General features: G+C 41.5%; 1 protein-coding gene across 1 annotated transcript; it reads right to left on the minus strand.

Annotated features, from left to right (window-relative positions):
- Positions 1-11,232: 11,232 nt before the first annotated feature.
- LOC145864070 (nectin-1-like) lies at positions 11,233-12,864 on the minus strand. The gene is made up of 2 exons (XM_082969118.1): positions 12,209-12,864; positions 11,233-11,681 (listed from the first exon to the last, which is right to left on the minus strand). The coding sequence occupies exons 1-2, from the start codon at positions 12,261-12,263 to the stop codon at positions 11,233-11,235; spliced, it is 504 nt and encodes a 167-aa protein (XP_082825244.1). The 5' UTR covers positions 12,264-12,864.
- Between the last annotated feature and the right edge of the window lie 3,040 nt (positions 12,865-15,904).

Consider the following 15,904-nt stretch of genomic DNA (forward strand, 5'->3'; position numbering starts at 1 on the left):
GAACCAAACCAGCATTTGTTATTGAAGTAGAAGTCCTAGGAGTGCATTCTGACGAAGACAGCAAAGGCAATAACATTTTTTCTTATAGTAAATCTGACTTTGGTGAGTGCTAAACTTGCTGGTGTCTAAATAGCTAGCCCTGTGATGCCGGGCTATCTACTGAGAATATTGCAAAATGTGCTTTCACCGAAAAGCTATTTTAAAATCGGACATATCGAGTGCATAGAGGAGTTCTGTATCTATAATTCTTAAAATAAATGTTATGCTTTTTGTGAACGTTTATAATGAGTAATTTTGTAAATTCACCGGCAGTGTTCGGTGGGAATGCTAGTCACATGCTAGTCACATGCTAATGTAAAAAGCTGGTTTTTGATATAAATATGAACTTGATTGAACAAAACATGCATGTATTGTATAACATCATGTCCTAGGGTTGTCATCTGATGAAGATCATCAAAGGTTAGTGCTACATTTAGCTGTGGTTTTGGTTTGTGTGACATTATATGCTAACTTGAAAAATGGGTGTCTGATTATTTCTGGCTGGGTACTCTGCTGACATAATCTAATGTTTTGCTTTCGTTGTAAAGCCTTTTTGAAATCTGACAGTGTGGTTAGATTAACGAGAGTCTTGTCTTTAAAATGCTGTAAAATAGTCATATGTTTGAGAAATTGAAGGAATAGCATTTCTAAGGTATTTGAATAACGCGCCACAGGATTCCACTGGCTGTTACGTAGGTGGGACGATTTGGTGCCACCTACTCTAGAGAGGTTAACAACCTTACCATTTATCGCCCTCCAGGTTCCCTTGGAGAGTTCATCAATGAGTTTGACGCCTTGATAAGTTCCTTTCCTGATGATGGCTTACCCCTCACAGTTCTGGGTGACATTAACCTCCCTACGTCTACCTTTCACTCATTTCTCTCTGCCTCCTTCTTTCCACTCCTCTCCTCTTTTGACCTCACCCTCTCACCGTCCCCCCCTACTCACAAGGCAGGCAATACGCTTGACCTCATCTTCACTAGATGCTGTTCTTCTACTAATCTCACTGCAACTCCCCTCCAAGTCTCTAACCACTACCTTGTATCATTTTCCCTCTCGCTCTCCTCCAACACTACTCACTCTGCCCATACTCAGATGGTATTGCGCCGTCGCAACCTTCGCTCTCTCTCTCCTGCTACTCTCTCCTCTTCCATCCTATGATCACTTCCCTCTGCTCAATCCTTCTCCAACCAATCTCCTGATTCTGCCTCCTCAACCCTCCTCTCCTCCCTTTCTGCATCCTTTGACTCTCTATGTCCCCTATCCTCCCGATCGGCTCGGTCCTCCCCTCCTGCTCCGTGGCTTAACGACTCATTGCGAGCTCAAAGAACAGGGCTCCGGGCAGCCGAGCGGAAATGGAGGAAAACTAGCCTCCCTGGGGACCTGGTATCTTTTCACTCCCTCCTCTCTACATTTTCCTCCTCTGTTTCTGCTGCTAAAGCCACTTTCTACCACTGTAACTTCCAAGCATCTGCCTCTAACACTAGGAAGCTCTTTGCCACCTTCTCCTCCCTCCTGAATCCTCCTCCCCCTCCCCCCCTCCTCCCTCTCTGCTGATGACTTCGTCAACCATTTTGAAAAGAAGGTCGACGACATCCAATCCTCGTTTGTTAAGTCAAATGACACCGCTGGTCCTGCTCACATTGCCCTACCCTATGCTTTGACCTCTTTCTCCCCTCTCTCTCCAGATGAAATATTGCGTCTTGTGACGACCGGCCGCCCAACAACCTGCCCACTTGACCCTATCCCCTCCTCTCTTCTCCAGACCATTTCCGGAGACCTTCTCCCTTACCTCACCTCGCTCATCAACTCATCCTTGACCGCTGGCTACGTCCATTCCGTCTTCAAGAGAGCGAGAGTTGCACCCCTTCTCAAAAAACCTACACTCGATCCCTCCGATGTCAACAACTACAGACCAGTATCCCTTCTTTCTTTTCTCTCCAAAACTCTTGAACGTGCCGTCCTTGGCCAGCTCTCCTGCTATCTCTCTCAGAATGACCTTCTTGATCCAAATCAGTCAGGTTTCAAGGCTGGTCATTCAACTGAGAGTGCTCTTCTCTGTGTCACGGAGGCTCTCCGCACTGCTAAAGCTAACTCTCTCTCCTCTGCTCTCATCCTTCTAGACCTATCTGCTGCCTTTGATACTGTGAACCATCAGACCCTCCTCTCCACCCTCTCCCAGTTGGGTATCTCCGGCGCGGCTCACTCTTGGATTGCGTCCTACCTGACAGTTCGCTCCTACCAGGTGGCGTGGCAAGAATCCCCCCAGGGCTCAGTTCTAGGCCCTCTCCTATTCTCGCTATACACCAAGTCACTTGGTTCTGTCATATCCTCACATGGTCTCTCCTATCATAGCTACGCAGACGACACACAATGAATCTTCTCCTTTCCCCCTTCTGATAACCAGGTGGCGAATCGCATCTCTGCATGTCTGGCAGACATATCAGTGTGGATGACGGATCACCACCTCAAGCTGAACCTCGGCAAGACGGAGCTGCTCTTCCTCCCGGGGAAGGACTGCCCTTTCCATGATCTCGCCATCACGGTGGACAACTCCATTGTGTCCTCCTCCCAGAGTGTTAAGAGCCTCGGCGTGACCCTGGACAACCGCCTGTCGTTCTCCGCTAACATCAAGGCGGTGACCCGATCCTGTAGGTTCATGCTATACAACATTCGCAGAGTACGACCCTGCCTTACACAGGAAGCGGCGCAGGTCCTAATCCAGGCACTTGTCATCTCCCGTCTGGATTACTGCAACTCCCTGTTGGCGGGGCTCCCTGCCTGTGCCATTAAACCCCTACAACTCATCCAGAACGCCGCAGCTTGTCTGGTAGTCAACCAGTTCTCTCACATCACCCCGCTCCTCCGCACACTCCAGTGGCTTCCTGTTGAAGCTCGCATCTGCTACAAGACCATGGTGCTTGCCTACGGAGCTGTGAGGGGAACGGCACCTCCGTACCTTCAGTCTCTGATCAGGCCCTACACCCAAACAAGGGCACTGCGTTCATCCACCTCTGGCCTGCTGGCCCCCCTACCTCTGCGGAAGCACAGTTCCCGCTCAGCCCAGTCAAAACTCTTCGCTGCTCTGGCACCCCAATGGTGGAACAAGCTCCCTCACGACACCAGGACAGCGGAGTCAATCACCACCTTCCGTAGACACCTGAAACCCCACCTCTTTAAGGAATACCTGGGATAGGATAAAGTAATCCTTCTACCCCCCCCCTCCCAATAAAAAATATAGATGTACTTTTGCAAAGTGGTTGTTTCACTGGATATCATAAGGTGAATGCACCAATATGCAAGTCGCTCTGGATAAGAGTGTCTGCTAAATGACGTAAATGTAAATGTAAATGGTGAGGAACAATGCCTTTTCCAGCATGATAGAGCACCTTGCCATAAGGCAAAAGTGATAACTAAGTAGCTCGGGAACAAAACATTGATATTTTGGGTCCATGTCCAGGAAACTCCCCAGACCTTAATCCCATTGAGAACTTGTGGTCAATCCTCAAGCGGGCAGATGGACAAACAAAAACCCACAAATTCTGACAAACTCCAAACATTGATTATGTAAGAATGGGCTGCCATCAGTCAGGATGTGGCCCAGAAGTTTATTGACAGCATGCCAGGGCGGATTGCAGGTCTTGAAAAAGAAGGGTCAACACTGCAAATATTAACTCTTTGCATCAACTTCATGCAATTGTCAATAAAAGCATTTGACACTTATGAAATGCTTGTAATTATACTTCAGTATTCCATAGTAACACCTGACAAAAATATCTAGTCACTGAAGCAGCCAACTTTGTAGAAATTAATATTTGTGTCATTCTCAAAACTTTTGGCCACGACTTTAAGTTAAACTACATGTACATATGCAGTAAGAGATAAGTGTGTATCATGACCATCTTAGTTAGTGGTTATACAGTAACTTCCAATAGAAAGGGTAATGAGGCCATAAGTCTTATATTAACACATGCATTGAAAGATAAGTGAGCATCTTGCTCAACCATTGTTATCCATGCTACATCACATTTCTCAACCTCATATTTGTGTTTTATGAGTATACCAGGAATGCCTGTATTGTTATCAGACAAATTTCCCTATGGGACAATAAAGTATTCAATAAATCAGGGTGTGTGTGTGTGTGTGTGTGTGTGTGTGTGTGTGTGTGTGTGTGTGTGTGTGTGTGTGTGTGTGTGTGTGTGTGTGTGTGTGTGTGTGTGTGTGTGTGTGTGTCTCAGGTGCATCTCACCAGAGGATATGTGTACATAGATGGAGCCAGTTGCTCGTCCGTAGGGGTTGGAGGTCTCACAGACGTAGAGACCATTCAGCTCAGAGTTGAGACTGAGGAAGTGCAGTATGTCTCCCTCTGCTTTCACTGAAGACCCAGGCCATGGCTGGACCACTCTGAGGGGGAGAGAGAGAGGAGGAGAGGGGCTGAGTGTATGTGTGTGACTGTGTGTGTGCGTGTGCATGTGTGTGTTAAAGACAAAGGCATAATTTCACTGCCAGCATAATTCAACAACTGTCCTTTAGCTAATTTAGATCTCATGTCTTAACAAGTGCAGATAACATTTACATTTAAACTGGTTTGAACTAGTTTACATAGGAGTGAGTACCTGCTCCAGGTGTAGTTGGGATGTGGGTTGCCATCTGTTACACATAGTAAGACTGTGGTTTTAGAGGCCTCACTAAGGGTGATGTTCACTGACTGAGGTGGATCTATGAGAGGGAGAGAGAGAGAGAGAGAGAGAGAGAGAGAGAGAGAGAGAGAGAGAGAGAGAGAGAGAGAGAGCGTCAGAGTCAGCATACAGGGAGGAAGTCAAAGACTTAACAGTGTGGTGACAAAGGAGCTGTTCGTGGACTATAGGAGAAAGAGGGGAGAACACTTCCATCCACATCAATGGGGCTGTTGTGGAGTGGGTCGAGACCTTTAAGTTTTTTGGCGTCCACATCTGTAAGTACATAACATGGTCCACACTCACCTGCACAGTCCTGAAGAGAATGGGCCCTCAGATCCTCAAAAGATTATACAGCTGCATCATCGAGAACATCTTGACTGTCTGCATCATAGCTTGGTATGTCAATTCCACTGCCTTTGACCGCAAAGCGCTACAAAGGGTGGTGCGGACAGCACAGTACTCACAGGGGCCGAGCTCCCTCCAATCCAGGATCTCTATAGCAAATGGCCCCAGAGGAAGACACAAATAATTGCCAAAGAGTCCAGCCACCCAAACCAGAGACTGTTCACTCTGCTACGGTCCGGTAAACGGTACCAGAGCATCGGCTCTAGGACCAACAGGCTCAGAGACAGATTCTACTCCCAAGCCATAAGGCTGCTAAATAATCAATTATGTTACCTAAACTATCTGCACTGACTCTGTCTTGCACTGACTCTACACTTTATATATACACTGACCTGAAATATACTGACCCTTATCACACTCACTAGACTATGTATACACACCATATACACACTCACACACCCACACTACACTGTCACTCCCAGACAAATCCATCACACATTCAAACACTACATTTGCACACACACACACACACACACACACACACACACACACACACACACACACACACACACACACACACACACACACACACACACACACACACACACACACACACACACACACACACACACACACACACACACACACACACACACACACACACACACACACACACACACACACACACACACACACACACACACACACACACACACACACACACACACACACACACACACACACACACACACACACACACACACACATACTGACACAACACAAACACACAAATACAGACAGACACTCACCCACTAACATACACACACATACTTTTACACATCATTTGCTGCTGCTACTCTGTTCTTTATTTTACTCTTATTATTATTACTATCCTGATGCCTAGTCCCTTTACCCTGCCTTCATGTACATATCTACCTCAACTACCTGTACCTCGTACCTCTGCACATTGATCTGGTACTGGTACTCCTTGCATATAGCTCCATTCTTGCGTATTTTATTTTATTCCTCTTGTGTTAGTTACTATTTAATAATTTTTTTTTACTCTGCATCGTAGGGAAAGGATTTTAAGCAAGCAATTCACTGTAAAGTCTACACCAGTTGTATTCGGCGTATGTGATAAGCAACATTTTATTTTCTTTGATTTGAGAGACAGAGAAAGAGAAACAGAGAGGTGGTTACAGTTACTGCCGGCATAGAATGTAAATAGACCTACACTCACACACCAATACCAAGACAGCTATATTACAACTATAACAATGACAGGAGTGGAACTTTAATCTACAGATTTTGTATTATTTTAATTGAACCTGTGTTTAACGAGGCAAGTCAGTTAAGGACAAATTCTTATTTAAAATGATGGACTAGGAACAGTGGGTTAACTGCCTTGCTCAGGGGAAGAATGACAGATGTTTACCTTGTCAGCTCAGGGATTCAATCTAGCAACCTTTTGGTTACTGGCCCAACGCTAAGATGAGGCAAAACCTGGTCTTCCTTCATTTCAGTTTGATAGATTACTTGCAGTAGAGGAGCAGTACAATGAAAGTCTTGTAAAGGTCCATACCACTCTGTGCCTCAGAACTATGTTTAAGCTAAAGAAAATAACAGTTGTTACAGGTTAGATCAAAGGCTTTCCTCGGTTGAAAGGGTTTTACATGGAACCCAAAAGGTTTCGACCTGGAACCAAAAAGGGTTCTACCTGGAACTAATAGGGGGTTATTCAAAGGGTTCTCCTATTGGGACAGACAAAAAAAAAGTTGGTTCTAGGATAGAACCTTATTTTCTAAGAGTGTATAGACAGACAGGGACTGGTTAGAGGGGCTACTAGGCTACAGTCAGAGAAGACAGTGAGACTCTATATATACAGTGGATGTCTATGGTCTATGACAGTGATAGTGGAGTATACATTTGCAGTGGATGACGATAGTGTAGGACAGTGGTAGTAGAATATATGTACAGTGTCTGTCTATAGGGTAGGGCAGTAGAAGTGGAGTATACATTTACAGTGGATGCCAATAGTGTAGGACAGTGGTAGTAGAATATATTTACAGTGTCTGTCTATAGGGTAGGAAAGTAGTAGTGTAGTATATACTTACAGTGGATGTCTAAGTTGTAGTTGTAGCTCCTTTCTGTTACCAGGGCAGACTGGTTGACCACACACTGGACCTGCTGCTGATTGGCTGCTCTGGTTGGCACCCCGAGCAGGTGGCTGAGTACTGTGGTGGTTCCGTTGTCGTGCTGGGTAGAGTTGGTCACTATCCTCAACAAACTGCCCAATGTACCTGTCTTCCACGTCACTTCTGCCTGTGGCTTGGCACCAGCAGCCACACAGGTTGCCAAGACAACCTCATTCTCCCCAATGACAGGAGGAACATCAACTGTCACATTCACCACTGGAGGAACTATGACCAGAAACCAAACAAACAGAGAACAGAAAACATGAACAAGTCACTCATTGTAAATGTCAGACTATACATGGAAAAACAACCAAAACAGACCTCACATCACATGAAATGCTCATGTTATATGTCCAACAAACTTTAAATAAACCATATCATGTTAACTATTTGTTCAATTGCAACATACATCATTAGTAGCGACACATTTACTGTATTGGAGGTTTAGGCAAATCCAGTTTTAACAGGTTTTAGCTCACCCTGATGAGAGATACTTGCACCTGAGGAATTAAGTTTCACACACACATCCCAAAATCTGTTTTTCAGCTTTAGCAGTTCCACTGAAAAGCATTCACAGCCCATTCACAGCCCTACTGTTAAGGAATGCTGTATATAGTGGTGTATTCTGTATATTCCAACATCTGTTCCACCATTAGAGAAACTGTTGATGCCTGTACTCTCCTGGTTACAGCTTGAGTAAGAGGATACACTCTCAGAAAGGAAGCTGCTAAGTACAACCACATAGAGTTCTTTAGTTTGTACGGGATCCCTTTTTGGTTCTACCTAGAACCCTCTACGTAGGGTTCTTCCTCGACGTAGGGTTCCCTCTACGTAGGGTTCCTGCCTAATTCTATGGAGAACCCTCTACGTAGGGTTCTTCCATATAATTAGAAATTAGAATTGGATCTCTATGGGTTCTTCAAAGATCCCCCTTTAAATGGTTCTGCCTAGAACCCTCTATAAATAATAACATATATTTTAAAATGTTTTATTGTCACATACACCGGATAATTGCAGTGAAATTGTTGTTTTACAGGGTCAGCCATAGTAGTACATCACAGCTGGGGCAAATTAGGGTTAAGTGTCTTCCTCAGCCAGAATGAAGATATCTAACAATTGGAACTTTTAATCACCTTCAACATGCATTTTAGAAAGACTGCTAGGTTAGGGAAATCTGTTAAATTATCTACCTAAATAATCTAAACTGGGACAACTATCTCAGTAACGGGTGCAATAAGTCGAACTATTAAAAGACTGGAAAAATGTAGACAAATATTGTTATTTTTTTCCTTGTAGCATAAGGTTAATCAACTAATCAATTCACATACAAAAACACAGATATTGAAACAAACACATCTACCTGCAATAGAGCATGCTGGGAAATATGATAATGATAGGCATGGTTTTGGGTGTTTAGGCTTCTCCAAGCTCTGATGCTGCTGATGGTCATTAGTAGCCTACCAAACTTGCTTTCTGCTTGGTTCTCTACACACTATTGTCCATCTAATCACTCTGACATCATTGCAAAGGTAATTGAAAATCTAATCAAACACATTTCTATAGGCTATGCAATTGCACGAGAAAACAGAGTTTTGATGGCCTCTATTAAAAAGGGGAGGGAGTACCCCATCAGCTTTCTATAGGCTAGACCTGTGGTGTAAAGTACTTAAGTAATAATACTTTTAAGAAATACTTAAGTCGTTTTTGGTGGTATCTGTTCTCTAATATTAATATTTTTGACAACTATTACTTTTACTCCACTACCTTCCTAAAGAAAATAATGTACATTTTACTCCAGACATTTTCCCTTGCAGCTAAAGGTACTCCTTACATTTAAAATGTTCAAGGAGGACAGAATTATGGCACCAATCAATATAACGCTTTGTCATCCCTACTGCCTATGATCTGGCAGACTCACGAAACACAACTACTGTGTTTGTAAATTATGTCTGAGTGTGCACCTGTCTGTCCCTTATTAACATAATAATAAGATTGTGCCTTCTGGTTTGCTAAGTATAAGGAATATGATGTATAGCATTTACTTTTACTTTGTACTTTTACTCAAGTATGACAATTGAGTACTTTTTATACCACTGTACTTAAGTATATTTAACTTATAACCTGTATTTATTTTAACCTTTATTTAACTAGGCAAGTCAGTTAAGAACAAATTCTTATTTACAATGACGGCCTACCCCGGCCAAGCCCAGTCGACGCTGGGCTAATTGTACGTCTCCCTATGGGACTCCCAATCATGGCCGGATGTGATGCACCCTGGATTCGAATCAGGTCCTGCAGTGACACCTCTTGCACTGAGATGCAGTGTCTTAGATCACTGTCCATATGTAGCTTGTTTTTGGTCACAGGTCCAGGAATGGCTGAAGAATTGCAATATTTACCTGGAGCTAACTCTTAAGATAGCACTACTGGGTGATCTGAAAAGTCAATCGATCAATAATATAATAATACTTTCAGCAAACATTGTATTTTCAATGTATAATCTGTAGAAACAATGAGAATAGAACGGTTCAGAACTTTTGTGAAACATCACAGTGAAATTTGTAGAGTTTATTTTAAGTTTAGGGAATAGTGCCACTTTTTAGGATGTCAATATAAATGAATGTATTCATGCTTGTTTGTCTTAACATTTAATAATTATATGTGTTATTGTTTTTACCATTGAGGACCACTTTGGAAACAAGCGTTTTAATTAATACTATATTCTGTTTACCCAAAATAAATTAAAATAAATTCAATACATTTTGAATGTTCAGCAGAACAGGAAAATTGTGAAATTCACTCACTTATCAAGAGAACACGTGATAATCCCTACTGCCTATGTTCTGGTGGACTCACTAAACACAATTGCATCTTTTGTAAATAATGTCTGAGTGTTGGAATGTGCCCGTGGCTATCCGTACATTTTTAAAGCAATACAATGGTGCAGTCTGATTTGCGTAATATAAGAAATTTGAAAGATTTATTTTTTAACTTTTACTTTTCATACTTAAGTATATTTTAGCAATTACATTTACTTTTGATAATTAAGTATATTTAAAATCAAATACTTTTAGACTTTTACTCAAGTAGTATTTTACTTGGTAACTTTCGCTTTTACTCGAGTAACTTTCTATTAAGGTATCTATACTTTTATTCAAGTATGACAATTTGGTACTTTTCCCACCACTGATGATTTGAAAAAGTTGGGGAAAAAAAGGTAAGCTGTGTCTTGCCTTACTGCACAAACTGGGCTTCATTCCTAAGTGATAATACATCATTCACAAGTGATAGGCTAATATTGTCACCCATCAGACTATTCTTAATTTAGTGTTGTCTTTTCATATACTAAATAATATATGTGGGAAATTAGTTTTTATTTAGAATGGACCATTATCATGCACCTGTCACGGAACAGGGAGAGGTTGAGGGTAGAGGAAGGACAGGAGTAAAAACAAACAAAATAGAACAATTGTGAAATTGACTGTGTCTATAAAATGTATATAGTATTCACTAGTTTACTCCAATTAGGGGAGGGGTGATAGGATTAGAAAGTAACAAAGTAAAATATATTACAAAAAATGGGATCTGTATTTATATACGTGTGTATGTATGTGTATATATATATATATATATATATATATATATATATATATATATATATATATATATATATATATATGCAAAGAATATATGGGGGATTGGAAGTGATGCAGACAATTACATTGATGGAAGTTAGATTCTAACTGCAACATTAAAGCTGATCTACCCCTTAAAATAAAAGTACTATGCGTTGTCAGGGAAAATGTGTGGAGTAAAAAGTATCATATTTTCTTCAGGAATGTAGTGAAGTAAAAGTAAAAGTTGTCAAAAATATAAATAGTAAAGAAGAACCCGTTGGACACCTTTTTTTCTAAGCGCAGAGATGAGGGTTCTGTAGATGAGGGCTCTGCTCTTGCTTCACTTGAATTATGAAACTACCAACTTCTTACCTTTCTAGTATTGATTATCACATTAAGTCTTTCCACACTGTCAATCATAGAAACAGTGATGCAAAGAGTGAAGGAAGAGTTCTTACCAAGCACAGTCAGGGGTATCTCTGTAGTGTATGCTCCACGGGGGAAAACACTGAAGATACATGTGGAGGTGCCTTCATCAAACAGTCTGACAGCTGTTATTCGAATAGATCCAAGGTTTTCCGATGGGTTCCCAATAAATTGGACTCTACCTACCAATCCATTCTGTGCAATAAACTTAGTAACCCCATTGGGATAAATCAGCATAAAATGATGGTTCTGTGTTTCTTCCCAAGTACTTTTCTGCCATGTTATCTGTTCGAGATCCTCAGTTGTCTCTATCAGTCTGCAGGATAAATCCACATCCTCCCCCTGTACCACAGTCCTGCGTCCTCCAATCACCCGTGTACCTGAAGAGAAAACATAAGCCAAAAAAACTGCCCAAAAGATACCTGTAGAATAGATGTTTATGAACTCTAATAAACAGAGATGTTACAGAAACACACAGATAAGACCATTATTAGTATTTAGCTGTGCTTATGAACTATGATATCCTATTGATGCTGAAATGTGGCTATTGTAAAAACAAATGTGCCAATTGCTCAATATTTTACCCTAAGCCAAATTGGGCAACCATAGTCAGAGGAGATGGCTAAAGCACATACTGATCTGGGTCCAGTCTCGGCTGAAACTACTTAGTGAATATGTTATTAGAATAATAAGCCAAAAGCCCTGACTCTATTCTTACACTTAATCAAGACCAAGATATTCAATACATTCCCAGATACTTGTGCATGCTCAGCATGTCTCAAAACAAAGGACAAGGACTACAGTTGAATGGTGGGATTGTGTGTTTGGTGGGTGTTATTGTCTTGCCTTGTGTCAATAAGAAAAAAGAGACAAAAACATGATTTCATAACATCAATTGGAAACCTACTTTCTGTATCCCTCTGGATCATGAGTAGAATAACACAGCACAGCTTCCGTAACATGTTTTGCTGTTCTCATTGCTATGGTCAGAGGGGAAATGTAATTATGGAATTATATAACATTTTAAAATTGGTGATTTGTAAAAATGAGGACCTATTCATTGTTTATGTAAGACAGTTATGTAGGCTAAGCTCTATGTAAAATAATGTTGTGTGCAATAAAATGTATTCAAGCAATGGTCTCCAATCATCACTCTTTGATGGAGACTATGCACATCTTGCAATGTAGCCCAAACCTTTTCACAAAAATAAACAACCAGTCCTACATTGGTCAGTAATAATGGAACAAAACAGATGCTTCTGTAAATTTAATAGACCACTAACCTTTGATGAATGGAAGTTCCTCTGCTGTAATAGTTGAGACATTTGTTTTTGACGTTTGTGCTGACAGAAAAATGTCCTCCTGCTGTAGGAAAACCCTAATTCAGTAAGCCACAGCAGCTATAGCACAATGGGGTGATTTCATGGATGAGACAGTCACCACCCCACTCGCAGACTCCGGGCTTTTCATAGGCTGTGTGCTTCCTCTTTGAAAGCCTCTACCACCTTATACTGGTTATGAAACATACAATTAGCCCTCATTACAAAAAAGCAAGAATGATGGGACAAAATTATATATTTTCTTTAAGAAAAACAAAGTTAAAAACAGCAACAGGCCAGAATCTGTATGACTTGGGACCCCCCTCTCTGATGATGCACTATATACACTACCGTTCAAAAGTTTGGGGTCACTTAGAAATGTCCTTGTTTTCCATGAAAACACATGAAATGAGTTGCAACATGAATAGGAAATATAGTCAAGACGTTGGCAAGATTATAAATGATGATTTTTAATTGAAATAATAATTGTGTCCTTCAAACGTTGCTTTTGTCAAAGAATCCTCATTTGAAGCAATTACAGCATTGCAGACCTTTGTCATTCTAGTTGTCAATTTGTTGAGGTAATCTGAAGAGATTTCACCCCATGCTTCCTCCACCATGCTTGTCAGATGGCGTCAAGCTCTCCTCAAGCATCTTTTCATTTGGTCTGCGTCTCACGAATGTTCTTCTTTGTGATCCGAACACCTCAAACTTAGATTTGTCTGTCCATAACACTTTTTTCCAATCTTCCACTGTCCAGTGTCTGTGTTCTTTTCCCATCTTAATCTTTTCTTTTTTAGCCAGTCTGAGATATGGCTTTTTCTTTGTTTTGCAGGTAACATTATTGCAAAAGGGTTTTCTAATGATCAATTAGCCTTTTAAAATGATAAACTTGCATTAGCTAACACAACGTGCCATTGGAACACAGGAGTGATGGTTGCTGATAATGGGCCTCTGTACGCCTATGCAGATATTCCATACAAAAACCAGCCGTTTCCAGCTACAATAGTCATTTACTTACAACATTAACAATGTCTACACTGTATTTCTGATCAATTTTATGTTATTTTATTATTTTAAGTGACCTCAATCTTTTGAACAGTAGTGTACATATTACCTCAATTACCTTGACTAACCTGTGGCCCCGCAAATTGACTCTGTACCCGTAACCCTGTATATAGCCTCTCTACTGATATTTTACTGCTGCTCTTTAATTATTTGTTATTTTCATTTTTTACTTATCTATTTATTACTCTGAACATTTTTTTTTACTGGATTGTTGGTAAAGGGCTTGTAAGTAAGCATTTCACTGTAAGGTGAAATTTGATTTGATTTATTTCAGAAATAGAGCCCAGGAGTCAAAAAAAGTATTTCATTTCAGGTAAACAATCATGTTGTCACGTCCTGACCAGTAATAGGGGTTATTTGTATTGTAGTTTGGTCAGGACGTGGCAGGGGGTATCTGTTTTATGTGGTTTGGGGTGGATGGTTGTTTAGAAGGGTGTTTGAATTATTATTTCCGGGTTTTCGGCTATGTTATATGTTTTGTATTTCTATGTTCATTCTAGTATTAGTATTTCTTTGTTTAGGTCATTGGGTGTTGGACTCTCAATTGGAGGCAGGTGTTTCCTAGTTGCCTCTGATAGAGAGTCCTATATATAGGTATGTGTTTGTGTTGGTAGTTTGTAGGAGATTGTGCTAGGTATAGCCTTAATGCTTTACCGGCCTGTTATTCGTCATTGTGTTTTGTGTACGTGTTTATTTTGGGTTTTTCTTCTTTGCCAATTAAATAAAGGAAGATGAGTGCACATAACCCCACTGCGTTTTGGTCCGACAATGATTTTTCTTTATCATCTGACGAAGAAGAATGTGACACGTTCATTTTCAATTGTTTGGGAACATTTCCCCAATCCCCCCCCATCAAACACCCCAAGTCAAACATTTCAATACATTTTACAATTATATTTATTGTACCAGCCGTTATAAGCCTACTTTCCACAGTAGTGCTTCAGGGTGTGGTATTTGCAATAAGCAAGGAACTGCACACAAGGCTGTGTTACATGACTCACACCTGTACTTGGTCATCTTCCTTTGTTTCTGTCATCGGGTAGATGTTAGACAGACCTTGCAATGCCTCCTTGTGCTTTTTTCTTGCAGGGTGGTCTGAGGGACATCACTTGGAAAGTGGTGTCCAGTGAGGTGTAGAGGATTGTCAGAGGCAGTAGACGGACAACGAGAAGTGTGGTGTGGTTTATCCTGTACTTCTGGTATAAGATCACCTGTCCTGTGACCTGCCGTTGAACAATGTGGCCGTTGAAGAGACCTACAATATGTCTCTTAGCTGGAAAAATTGCTTCTTGTACCATTTAAAGGACTTTCTGGCACCCTCAACAAAACTGTTCTGCATGTCCACTTTGTCAACTGCTCCCATCTTCTCGTTGTACTTCAAGACACAGTCTGGCTTTATTTTCCTACCTCCGGTGACATAGTCCAGTTTTCCTGTGTCCTACATTTTGGAGGTGAACACAGTGGACAGAACAAGGACATTGCGCTTGTCGTGACATTTCACTGCCATTATCTTCCCGTTGATTTGGAACTCCACCTCCCCCTTGCTATTTAAAAAAAATAATATTGTCATTCCCTTCCTGTTGGATCTCACTGTGCCACAGGCCCCTGTGTTCTCCCTCAAAAAGGTACAGGAAAAGGGTAGGGCTACTGTAGCAGTGTACCCCTTTCCGAGCTAAGGCTGTAGCATGATGATCACAACTGATCCAGATATGCCAAGACCCTCAACATGCATTATATTTGTGCTGGTGCTGGTGTAGATGATCAGGTCCTGTACACATCCTGTCAGATTGTTACGTAAAATAAAGAACTTGACTCCAAATCTGTGGTGCTTTGAAGGGATGTATAGGCAGAATGCAAGCCTCCCTTCCAAGAAATGAGAGGCTTATTAATGCACAAGTCCTTGTGATCCACAGTCTTCCAAATGCCCTGGTCAAGCTGCCCAGGACATTCCTCATTTTGTGAATGGGGTTGGCGAGGTTGGCAGTGGCGTTGTTCACAAAGTGGAGCGCTCTCAGCAAGACAAGAAAGTGGTACTGGGAGAAAAGCGTTGGGGAAAAAAAGGGGTCTGCAGCATGGGGTCAGTGGTCCAGTAGTCCCTCACAGAGCCCTTCTTCACTAGCTCCTTCAGCAGCACCGTGAGCAAAAAGGTATACATTTCACTGATGGTAAGAGCTACCATTTTACGCCAAGGCCAGTCTTCTCTTTCAGTTCATGAG

The sequence above is a fragment of the Salmo salar genome, chromosome 25, assembly GCF_965601325.2.
Source record: "Salmo salar chromosome 25, fSalSal1, whole genome shotgun sequence".
Classification (NCBI taxonomy): Eukaryota; Metazoa; Chordata; class Actinopteri; order Salmoniformes; family Salmonidae; genus Salmo; species Salmo salar.